Source organism: Theobroma cacao, chromosome 8 (assembly GCF_053813885.1).
Source record: "Theobroma cacao isolate CCN51 chromosome 8, ASM5381388v1, whole genome shotgun sequence".
Classification (NCBI taxonomy): domain Eukaryota; kingdom Viridiplantae; phylum Streptophyta; class Magnoliopsida; order Malvales; family Malvaceae; genus Theobroma; species Theobroma cacao.
In genome coordinates this window covers 5,353,924-5,367,000 of record NC_142646.1, presented here as the reverse complement: position 1 = coordinate 5,367,000, position 13,077 = coordinate 5,353,924, and the positions used below count along the sequence as shown (strand labels likewise).

Here is a 13,077-nt window from a genome sequence, read left to right as displayed (position 1 = left end):
GAGCTTGAATTATTTTACTTACAATGCGCTCTCAACCACATCCACTAGGCATGAATCCTTTCATTCTCCATTTCTTGAAGCCTTCTCATTCTCTATGCACTTACGAGGTACTTGGTTATTCCCCATTAAGAACAAAAAACAAAAACAATTTGAATATATTCAAGACTACATTTGTTTTTGGCTACTTGATACATTAGTACTCACTGTAATTTATTTGTCTGAATTCAATTAGCTTTGAAACTATAATCTCAAAGACTTTAATCAACCAGAGGCCAAAGTGTTAGTATTATTGTCATTAATTCAAGTTTTAATTTTGGAAACAATTTCAGCCAATTGATTGTTGCTGCAAGGTAGCGGGGAAGGGAAAGTAAATGGAAAGCTTGATCATTCAAAGCTTCTTGAGAACAATTTCGAATATCTCTTTTAATTTACTTGGTTGAAAATCAAAGCACAGTGAAGATCAACTTCTATGATTTATGAAAATTGGAGGAAGTTATTTCTATGATCTGTGATTCTTCTTTCAGCAGCAAGTCTCCCATGGGCCTAAGGCTTCCACCAAGACAATAAATGCCGAATAATATTGGCATATCGATGCCCATCTTCGAGTGGGCCTTTGGGTTCATTCAGGGGCCTTACTTTGACAGCCTGCAAACTCTTTACCTGGATTTCTTTGTTTCAACCCGTACAAGATTTCATTCCTTGCATCCCAAATGATCCAGATTAACATGATAAATTCCAGCAAAGACTTTCTTTCAGTTAAATGCAGAACACCACGAAACCAGTCCAAGACTTAGACCAAAAAATTTCCCCAAATTAAAACATGTATTTTTTTAAAGATAAAATGCCCTTATTTTTTAAATTTTGATTAAAATTACACAAAAATTTATTAATTTTTAAAATAGACACTTCGTCTTAAAAAAATATTTTTTACTTGACATGCCATTAGTCAACAGTTAACATTTTTATCAATTTGTTGATGTGATAAAAATAAAAAAATAATTTTATCATTGATTAATTTTTATAATTATTATTATAAAATTTTATTATTTTTTATTAATTAAAAAAAAAACTCTTCATTAGGGGCATCGGAGCTCTCATGGGGAGCCCGATCGGGCTCCCAAAGGGGAGCAATGGTGCTCCTCTTTCTTGAGGAGTTGGGTCTTATTTTTTTATATTTTTTAAGAAAATATAATAATAATTTTTTAAATTAATAAAAAAAATATTTTAATCTGTTCATTATTTTTATTAATAATTTTTGTACCTTAGAGTAAAGTGTCTATATCAAAAACTAATAAATTTTTATGTAATTTTAATTAAAATATTTTACTTTTAAAAAAAATACACATAGAAAGTTAATTAACTAATCAAGTTACACTTAAAAAAGAAGAAATCACTTGAAAAGATAGGTATCTCGTATCCGGACCATTTTCCATTTCTACAAATTAATTAAAATAGAATCGTACGTATGATGTGTCCTCGCTAATGCAAAACCAGAGCAGGCAGTAATAACTGTGTGTATATCTTGTTTTTATTTAAATTAATGAATTCTGAAGCAGGTTTGAGTATTAGAGAAAGGTATTAGCATTAATGTACCAAAAAATAAAAATGAATTGCCAATTGGCATTATTATCCAATACATACAGCGACGAAATTCAATAACTTTATGTACGTAGATGTTTACACATTTATCACATATCCGTTTAATCGAATATAATGTTAATTTAGTAATTTAATATTGACCTCCTAATTTATATAAAGTTAGATCTACACATAATCAAGTATACAAATTCTTTTGTGTAATGTTTATATTTTTCGTAAAGTGTAAAATATAATTCAAAAAATTAAATCTGTAATTTTTTAATGGCGGTCTTTTCGGTGGTTTTCTGGAGTGCGTTCCTCTGATGTTGGTGCGCTACGATCCCATCTGTTGAGGATCTTTGCGATGGAGGCTTCTGTGGGCTCAGCTTTGGAGGGGTGTTGGTTTTCTGGGAATTGGCAAAGCCTTTACTGCACGTTTGGTACAGGGAATAGCTAATCTATTCACTGTCTATTCCCAAGGGAATAGCTTACCTCCGTTTGGTATGGCAATATCACAAAGAATAGCTATTACTTAGTAATAGCTATTCTCTCAAAAGGGGTAAAACTCAGGCATAGTTAAATTCGAGGTTTTTCATGGTTTTTGCTATTCCGTGATCATGGGAATAACTCTGAATTATGATATGACTAAAATGTCCCTTATTGTTTAAAAATATTACAACCCTAGACCTATATATATATTCTCATTTTCCCTTTTTCTTTCTCTCTCTTCTCATTTTCTTTCCTTTCTTATTCTCTCTCTAAGTGGCATCAACGCCGGAGATGATGTTAGTGGCGGCGGCGACGGCAGCGAAAGCGACGGAAGCGGCTGTGACGGTGATTTTATGACCGAATATGGTCGGACCAGGTTACGTCGGAGATTTGGCCAGATCTGGCAGCGGGAAGCACCGGATCTGGTGCTTCCCGACCAGATCCCACGGTTGGATCTGGCACTCCACAACCAGATCCAGCCGCAGGGAAGCGCCGATCTAGCGTCGTAGTGGCCAGATCTGGCCACATGGTGCGCCAGATCGACGTTTTGTTACACCAGTCGTCTTTCCGGCGACCGGCTCATGAAAAAGAAAAAAAGAAAAAGGGAAAAAATGAAATAAAAGAATAAATTATTTATAAAATTTAAAATATTAATATTTTATATATAATTTAAACATTATTAATATTAATATGATTAAAATATTAAATATTAATATTTTAAACTATTAATGTTTTATTTATTAAATTATTAATATATTACATTTTTAATGAATATAAAAATAAAAATTATTAATATTTTAATAATTATAATATTAAATTTATAAAATAAAATATTATTAATTAAAATATTAGTAATTAAATTATATTAAAATATTGATATTTAAATTATTAATTATTAATATTTTAATTAATTATAAATTATTAATATTTAAAAAATAAAATAAAAAATAATAAAATATAATAAAAAGTATTTTTGTCTTTTTAATTTCTATTCTTTTCCTATTCTAAAACTATTGTTACCCACCAAACACTGTAATAAGTCATAATAATTATTTCTAGTCTATTTCATTCATCATACTAAATTACATAATACTTATTCTATTCTATTCTCACCTCATTCTATTCTCACGTAATAACTATTCTATTCTATTTCTATCTATTCCGCGAACCAAACGTGCCATTAATCTTTTGTGAGATTGGATTCTGTCTTTGGATGCTTTTTATGGTCCTTTGGCTTCTCCTCTCCGTGTCTTCTCTTTTTGTGGACTTTCTTTTCTTTTTTTTGAAAGTCATTAAAAGAGATTTCATTAAAACCAGGGGAATGAATATTTCCCCATATCTGATACAGGCCATGATTACAAAAGAAATCCACAGATATTGAAAGTTATGCCCACCACCAGCCGGTATACCCCCCAATTTCCCCATATCTTTTTGTGGACTTCTTTGACTCTAAGCAGGAGAAGAGATGGACCTGTCATTCATAGGCTCGTCTTTTTCTGTTTTTGAAAGATGTTTGCTTTGGTCTGCTGTTGTTGGGATCCTTTGCTGCCAATGACTTTTTGTGCAGTGAATTTTTTGTAAGTGTACACTTACCTTGCCCTTACCAAATTTCATGTCATTAAAGTTTTTTGTTAATTAAGTTTGGAACTTGTCATGAAATTACCGATTATGAAAGAATAAAATTTATTTTTCAAAAAAAATAAATTTTTGTCTCGAATTCTTATTAGATTATATTGTTATATCTCTTATTTAGGTATAATTCAATTTTTTTGATAAGTCATTAGATATTTCATTGAAAAAATGATGGTTACCTCAATCGTATCCCGCCATAAAGAGAACAAAAATTTGTGGACATCTGCGCCCTATTCAACATTCAAGCCCTGTACACACTGCCATCCAATTCTCAGTCCCTAATAAAATGGCCTATATATCACCTCAAAAATCAATGCTTGGGATGGCCATCCTCCAGCATTCCAGGAAGCGTACACCACATAAACATGGACAAAAAAATAGCCAGCAAAACCATACGTCCATACCCACGATACATACCAAAAAGTCATAAAGCAATAATAACGTCACAAACAGAGACCATCAACCAGGAAAGCCAGAATTATCCAAATCAGGCTAGAGGCAGAAATTAACAAGCAGAAATAGCCACCAAAAACAGCTCATAAGTTCCATTTGTCAACCATGAAAATTGCCTCACCAAAAGCAAAAGCGAAGTCCCTCATCAAAGTTTCCAGTTCCGCCTCTAGATCCTTGCCACTAGCAGCTCCTCCCTAAATATGCCTGTTTTGGCCAAGTAGTCAGAGCATTCATTTGCCTCTCTCAGGATGTGCACCACCTTTACAGACCCGATCAGCTCCTTCAGCTGGTCCATGGTCTGAAATTCCCTCAACCATCTCCATGGTCTTACTTGCAAATGAAGAACAACATTAATAGAACCAGTTTCAATAATCAAACATTTTAAACCAACCATTTAGATTGACAGAAGATTTCCATAATTGTACAAATTGCCTTAAATTTAATATAATTAAAGTCAGCCTCTCCAATAGACCCTAAGAATAACACCAGCGTATTTCCTTTATCATCTCTCAATACACATCCTATTCTGGTTGGACACAGCTTTCCTCTAGCAGCATAATCAATATTAAATTTGAGATACAATTCAATCTTTCTCCATCAACATTTTAGACATTTCTTATTGATATTTTATATTTTGAAATATGCCAAAATGATGAAACAAACTCAAACTAGGGAGCTTTCCTTGTGTCTTGATGGTTAAATGCATGCCTGTTAAAGATCAATGGATCAAATGCTATCCAACTCAGAGAAAACCTTGTTGGTTAATAAATCTATTTTATTTAAAAGAAATTATGAGAAATAACTTTTTTTGATAAAAATATTTAAAAAATAATCATAAAAATAAATTTAATTATTTTTAATCATATTTAATAAAGATTTGATAAAAATACCCTTAAAACTATTTTAAATAAATTAAACTATTTATCATAATTTCTCTCCATTTGTGCTTCCAATTTCTCTCTCTCACCATCCCACTCTCTTTAATTTTATCGATTTTTCGCTTCGATATTCGTCTACTATACTCCCGATTTCTCTTAGATTTCTCTTTCCTACTCTTTCAAGACATCAAGCAATGATTTTGATGTGTTTAGGTTGGTGGCTATTTGAAAATTTTAATTTTTATATATTTTGGATAAAACTAAAATGGTAGAAATGATCATAGATGCTTGAAATAACTTTTAATTATATCAATTTGAGACCTAGACACCAATAAACTCAAAATTTTAAAATTTATAAACCTAAGTTTTTTTTAAAAAAAAATTTCGATTTTTAGTCGAAATAGGTATTTTAAATAAGAAAATTAGTGTTTTGATTTATGAAAACATGTTAGAAACACTTTAATCAGTGTCAAATTGTAAAAAAAAAAAAAAAGAAATAAAGAGAGTTGAGAAGATTTGAAGTTTTGGTTTGTAAGTAACAACTAACAATATTTTAGAAATTAAAGTGTAATAAAATGTTTTGAATATAGTGTGAAATAATAATATTTTTTCAACATGACGTGCAACAATAATATTTTTTTTCAATATGACGTATAATAACTTAATCATAGTGTGTAACAATCTAATCATAACGTGTCACATGTTTTTGCACATGACATGCAACAATATAACCATGGTGTATAACAATTTAACCATGACGTGTTACATATTTTTGTATATGACGTGTAACATATTTTTATACATAACATGTAATTTTATTAAGGGTAATTTTATCTAATTTGATTAAAAATAATTAAAATTATAAAAAATATTTTATTTATAAAAGTTATTTTTAAAAATGTTTCTTTATTTTAATCAAACAAACGTTGGATTCTTTCTTGGTCAATTTCATAAACTTTTCCTACCGTAGTAATTGTATGCCTCACACATTAGCCCACGTGCCACATTCACCGGTCTCAGCAATTCTAGGTCTCGTTGCCGGGAAAAGGGCTGGTGTTGGGGATGAAAAATCATTTCAGGAAAGTCAATTCATTGATCAGAAGGAGAGGTTGAGCAAGCCATTAATTCTCTTCTTGAAGCTTAAAAGGAGGGGAACGGAACAAATTAAACCATTTTTGTTCCACTTGCTTATTAAACTTGGTAGTTTATTTTTTCCATCTTTATTTATCCAAATCTCATTTATTAAGCAAATATTATTAATTCAAATTGTTTGCTTAAATTAATAATATTTGCTTAATAAATGAGACTTAGAATCCATAATCCAGCTTGATAGGAGAAGGGAAGGTATTGGCAATCCTCGTGGCCAACTACCAGTTTCCTTTGGCTGTGGTGGGTGTGAAATAATGCGCTCGTGTCTTTTCCCTGGCATGCTCGCGCATAGTTGTTGCAGTCTCGCCACAATGCCTTTTTATCCTTTGCCTAAAAGTAAAACCGAAAAGGAGCTCTGCAAAAAAGAATCTCAACCCTGCGCCCCACCACTTCGCGCCCCCAACCATCCCCCACTCCCCCAAAAAATGAAATTTACAAATTTGGAAGAAATTCAATGGGCCCTCAAAGAAGATTAGCATTGCAACAGAAACTGACAAAACCCATACAAAGAAATATAATCATACAAGACAACTAAGTTTTCCATTTGTTTCCTTTTTGTTACTATAATATTATTTTCTTAACGAAAGTTTGAAGATCCCGAACACGACTTTCTTAAGATAAGATACCCAGGTTTCGTTGATGGACGGGTAGCTCAGACCTCAGAGTAATTTTTTATTTACATAAAGTCAATTTGACGCCAAAAACAGGTCCTAAGGTCCCTTTTCTCTGTCGTGTAACTCCCGCCATGTTTCTGTATATAAATTAAGTGCTCTCTTCTCTTGTCGCGACAGGGTGCTGAGAAAAGGCTGATCATCAGGATTTGCTCCTGCTGTTTTTAAGTTCTTCATCTTTCTCGGGCTCCGAGAAAGAGCAGCAGACATGGCTGTAGGAGGTTTCGCAGTCGACGGTCCTGTCAGCGGCGCCGTCAATGGCCAGATCACGGCTTCAGTGGTGATTACCTGCATCGTAGCTGCAACAAGCGGCCTCATATTTGGGTATGACATCGGAATTTCAGGTGCTATTTCGTTTATCCTTTTAACATATTTAAATTATCTGATAAGAATATCAGCTACCTACGTACACTGTTTACTGTGTTAGGTAGGAACTAGGAAGGATGGAAGAACAAAAGAATGAAACGTTATTTATTTGGGTCATAACACTTTAGCCATTGAATTAAACTTTCATCTTTGCACAACGCACCAGTATAATGTTTCTGTTTCTCTACTTTTTTCCTTGGTTATGATTTACAGTTCTGGTCCTTACACTAGTAAATTAAATTGAGAAAATCAGACTGCGGGATTCATTCATAATTCATTTAAGTTTGCTAGCAGTTTTGGCCCTCAGCAGCTGGAGGCGTTTCAGTGACAAAAATGAAACAAATTCAATACTATCCGAACATCAATGGAATAGTATTTTCAAATTTAATTTCATTCTCCGTTAAGAAAAAACATTTTACTGGAAACAAAAGTAGAGTAGAGGCAGGATTATAAAAAACAGAACAGAGGTTTCAAAGTTCCAAGCTGTGCTTTAGGTGGCTAAATAGAGAATTTCTTGATTCTGGAACCAGGGGAGATTCAGGGGAATAATAGTTCCATTATTCTAGAGCATTTTGGAAGTACCAAATCCTTTTCTGGATTTAGTTAAAAAATTGTGGTGGCACTTTGCTATGCTGGATGATAGAATTGTCTGCGGATAAAAGGAAAACGTACTGAAATAAGTCAACATTTGGAAACTTTGACTGGTGGATGGTAGTTTACAATCTTTTCTTAAAAAAAAGAAAAGCATGTTGAATAGTTTTTCTTTTTCCAAAACCTAAGTCATCTTTATTTTGAAATCTTTATCTCTTAAATTTTACTTGATATTACACATAAATTCATTAGTTTTCAAAATACACATTCTGTCTCAAAAAAATATATTTTTTTAAACACATAAATTCAGTTGTTAGTCAGTTATTAATATTTTCATCAACTTGCTAATATGACAAAGATAAAAAAATAATTTTACTCTTGATTAATTTTCATAATAATTATTATATAATTTTATTATTTTTTATTAATTAAAAATAAGCTCCCCATCTAAAGTGAGGATCGATGCTCTCTATTTTTTTTTATATTTTAAAAGTATAATAATAATTTTTTAAATTAATAAAGAAATAAAAGATATTTTAATTTTTTCCATAATTTTTGTTAACGGTGTTTGTACTCTTAAGATTGAATGTCTATTTTAAAAATTAATAAGGTTTTTTATAATTTCAATCAAAATTTTAAAAATAAAAATATTTTACTCTATTTTACGGTCATGATAGTTAGGTTAGTGATGCACTCCAATTCGTTAGTCAATTTTGGACTAATGTAACTTTGTTATATATAGTTTGCCATCTGGACCTTTTCATTAACAAGGTAGCTACCGATGGTCATTGGTTGATCATAATTTTCAATGAAACGTAGTCAAGAAAGCTAATTAATTCTCCATTTGGGATCTAAGTCTTTTTCATAGCCTCTGGGCAGTTGAAATGTTTTTGTACAGACCAAGAAAAATCTGATGATATATACCTACTAGCCAGAAAGGAAAAGCCTAAGTCTAAATATTGGGTTAACTAACAAAAGATTTGAGGTATTAGGTAAGCTGTTTAATAGTTATGAACCGCCCTTTAGAATGAACACATAATATTTAATTATTACATTATAATTAATTAATTACAATTCAAAATTGTGTAGGATCTATCAAAATATTATGTGAAATCGACACTTATAAATGGTAGATCTCTACATAATTTTTTATTTTGATTGGATAATTGTGAGGTTGTAATCAAAACAATTACAGGTGAAATTCTCCCTTAAGAATGGAAAATATTTGCAAGTTAGGGGAAACTGCTAATGGTTAGCCAAAAAAGAAGGGGAAATAAAAAGGAAGATTAGGTGAGAAGTGTCTCCCATTAGAACTAAACCCTGCTAAACATGAGGTCGATGTTGCATGTAATGCTCAATTATATCCAAAGATGACAATATTTAAATTGGATTTCTTATATATCACTTACTTTAGGTTTGACAATAGAAAAATCAAGTATTTAACATTGTTGACTTTTATGCTAATTATCAATAAATTTAAATACTAAATAACTTGTTGTAATTAGGAACCTGAAAATATATTATATAAAAAATTTTATATAAGTTCTACCAAATAAATATTATAAAAATTCCTGCTTACACTTCTATATTGAGGAATGAAGATAAGTTCTGCTCAGGTAAAATTTATTTCTTAGTTGTATCAGCCATTCAGCATCTAAGCTTCTAGACCGAGCAACCCTGTTTGAATGATTCTTGGCACTGCAATTTTTTACATTAATAATTTAAGCTCATATCGTTTTCTTGATCTATAATCACATCACGGCTTTAACTGGCTCATAAAATTTTGAAAGAAAAAGGAGATGAAACAAAAATTAATAATATATGTCAATTCACATTAACAAATTAGAAGTGAAGGTTGCATATAATTTAAGATAAATAAAATACCCAAAACTTGAATCCGCTACTATTACTGACACATTCCCTGGTATTGCTGGCAAAAATTCGCAGGAGGTGTGACAACTATGGCACCATTTCTGCAGAAATTTTTCCCAGCAGTATATAGAAAGGCAGGGGAGGCTGAAAGAAACATGTACTGCATGTACGATAGCCAAGTTTTAACGGCATTTACTTCTTCACTATATTTGGCCGGTTTGGCTGCATCACTGGTTGCTAGCCGCCTCACTGCCGCAATTGGTCGCAGAAACACCATGGTGATAGGTGGCCTCACCTTCTTGGCTGGTGCTGCCATCAATGGTGGCGCTGCTAATGTTGCCATGCTTATCTTAGGCCGTATCTTGCTTGGATTTGGAGTTGGTTTCACCAATCAGGTAACTAGTTGCTACTTTGCATTTTATACCTTTGTCTAAGTTTAATATATAACCCCTATTTTTTCAAAGAGACATGACCAAATTCTTTTCTGTTTCTTACCACGGTAAACATGATAAAAATTAGTCTTCTTTCATATATTTTTTTCTTTTTTAAATATCAATCCCATTTCATTTATAGATATATATAAAGGCTTTGGGAATCGTTCAAATAATTAATGGTTGTTAGCATAGCTATTTTCAAATCCCAAAAGCTTGCATTCTGGATCTCACCATATCATAAATACCATACAAGACGAGCAAACGCAATCATTTTGACTATAAATTGAATCTAACAATTTCTAAAGTAAAATATAAGAGGGAAGCCAACTTTTGGCCAAAGAAAACTTGAGCACGTGTGTCATAATAAATGCAAACATGGATAATATTGTCTACTTTCTAATAAAATTAACGTTAAATTTTCTTCTAAACTACAATGAAGGCAACTCCTGTATACCTCTCTGAAGTGGCACCACCAAAATGGCGAGGTGCCTTCAACACAGGCTTCCAATTCTTCATAGGCATTGGGGTGGTCGTAGCCAATTGCTTAAACTTCGTAACCGCTAAACGCAGCTGGGGCTGGCGCCTGTCTCTTGGCCTCGCCGTAGTACCCGCTGCCATCATGACGATAGGCGCACTCCTCATTTTGGACACACCCAGCAGCCTAATAGAACGAGGCAAAGTGGAGCAAGCCCGACAGTCTCTTTTCAAAGTCCGAGGGAAACACTCTGATGTGGAAGCTGAGTTTGCTGAGCTTAAAAAGGCCAGTGATGTGGCCAAAGAAGCCAACCGAGAACCCTTCATGACAATATTTGAGAGGCAATACAGGCCTCATCTGGTCATGTCAATTGCCATACCATTTTTTCAACAGGTTACTGGGATTAACATCATTGCATTCTATGCACCGGTTCTATTCCAATCAGTTGGTTTGGGAAGTGATTCAGCTTTGATAGCAGCTATCATACTGGGGTTGGTTAACCTTGCTTCGATCCTTGTGTCTACCGGTGTAGTTGATCGGTATGGTCGGAGGTTTTTGTTCATGGAAGGTGGAATTCAAATGTTTGCCTGTCAGGTATGCATTTGCTCTTATTATCTCTTCTTCATCTTCTTTTTAGCCTTTCAAGCTCTTGTTTGTACTCCAGAGTTTGTGAGATTGAAGGGCATGGGAAAGGGGAAGGGCCTGTCATCCTTGGGCTAGAGGAGCCGTGGTTTTATTAATTGGGCTTATATCTGGGCTAAATTGCAGGACTATGAAGGAATTTAAAGACCCATCTGTGATATACTAAACGAATATTTGCAAGAATTGATGCATGAAATTTCTATTCAGTCAATTGCTAAAATCAACTGAATTTTTTTTTTTTTGAAATCTTGAAAAGGTCGGGGTGGCAGTCCTGCTAGCGGTTACAACAGGAGTTTCAGGCGACAAGCAAATCAGCAAGGGCTATGCCATACTGGTACTGGTTCTAATGTGCATATACGCAGCTGGATTTGGTTGGTCTTGGGGCCCTCTCAGCTGGCTCATCCCAAGTGAAATCTTCCCCATAAAAATTCGGCCCACGGGCCAAAGCATCAGCGTTGCCGTCAACTTTGCAACCACCTTTGTGCTGTCCCAAACCTTCTTGACCATGCTTTGCCACTTCAAATTTGGCACTTTCTTGTTCTACTCGGCTTGGATCGCCTTGATGACCATTTTCGTTGCTCTCTTCCTCCCCGAAACAAAAGGAATTCCTCTCGACTCCATGAATTTAGTTTGGGAGAAGCACTGGTATTGGCGTCGGTTTGTTCGTGGTTAAAAGCTAGCAATTAGTCGAGGCAATGAATGTTGGAAATGACAACTTCTCTTTTCTTTTCCTTGTCCATTGTTTCTTCCTTTTCATTTTTCTGCTTCTTCCTCAGGATCCAGGCCATTTGATTGCCACATTGAATTGGTGTGAATATTTATCACAATGGTGCCATAGCTGGTTCTCTAGATAAAGTAAGGGAGCACTATATTAACATCAATCATTCTCATTCTCATTATCTCATGTATCATGATTGACAAACCTACTTTAGATGCCAAATTAATTAATCGATAGGTGAGTGGTGTTCAATCTTTAAATATGGAAAAAAAATTATCATCTAAACCAAGTATAGCTAACTTCTTTCAATATATATGACAATTACAAGACATGAAAAAATGTTAGATTTTTAATTGTTTGTATAACCACACGTATATATTTATAGTCTCATCATCAATCAGCGAGAAGCATGTGATTTGGCCACATTAATCTGCCAGTGCCACCCGATGTTGATGCTTTATATTGCATTTATAACATAGGTAGGCTAGTTTCAAGTTGTACAGTGAGTTATATAATCAAGGCTGCAACAGTCCCTTTTCAAGCTAGCAGAAATCTCATCAAAAGAACAATGGCTACCAGAACTAATAATATTGGAAGGTGAGAGCGCAAGTTTTAATAGATATACCCAATCTTCCGTACCTAACCCTGGGTCGTCTCTCTTCTTTCTCATGTTTGTTTTTATTGTTACAGTTTCCCTTTTCTTTTTTTGGTTTTACTTCTAAGAGCCAAAAGTTTTTTTTTATTTTTATTGTTTTTCCTTATTTCAAATGTTTTCTTCAACCAAAAAATACCCGGCCTAAAAGTTTAAACTATTAGATAAAAACCAATAATAAATCAATAAACTTTAATGTCTAATATCCTCATCAGATATATATATATATATATATACTTAATAATATTTTTTAACCCAAAATCATACATGATAATAATAGATTGGAGGTGGTTAAGATTCAAGTTCTAGCAAAGGCATTAGGTTGATTAGGCTTTATTACCATATTAATAAGCTATATATCTCATCCTTATCAAATTTTAACATGTTAGGTGACATATTTCTTTGTTTCTTTTTGTTTTTTTTTTCAGTTATTTGCTATCATTCCTTTTCATTTTAAATGTTTTGGCGCAAAAATAA

At 33.1% G+C, this 13,077-nt stretch overlaps 1 protein-coding gene across 2 annotated transcripts; it reads left to right on the top strand.

The window, feature by feature from the left end:
* The first annotated feature begins 6,704 nt into the window (after window positions 1-6,704).
* On the top strand, window positions 6,705-12,111 carry LOC18592165 (Major facilitator superfamily protein). Of its 2 annotated transcripts, none has more exons than XM_018126257.2 (5): window positions 6,705-6,843; window positions 6,971-7,194; window positions 9,755-10,074; window positions 10,553-11,182; window positions 11,487-12,111. In XM_018126257.2, exons 2-5 carry the CDS (start codon window positions 7,059-7,061, stop codon window positions 11,901-11,903), a joined length of 1,503 nt encoding a protein of 500 aa, XP_017981746.1. In that variant the 5' UTR covers window positions 6,705-6,843; window positions 6,971-7,058; the 3' UTR covers window positions 11,904-12,111. The 2 variants fall into 2 exon arrangements, with proteins under 2 accessions (XP_017981746.1, XP_088665298.1); XM_088809172.1 differs by lacking the exon at window positions 6,705-6,843 and adding an exon at window positions 6,868-6,886.
* Window positions 12,112-13,077: the final 966 nt, after the last annotated feature.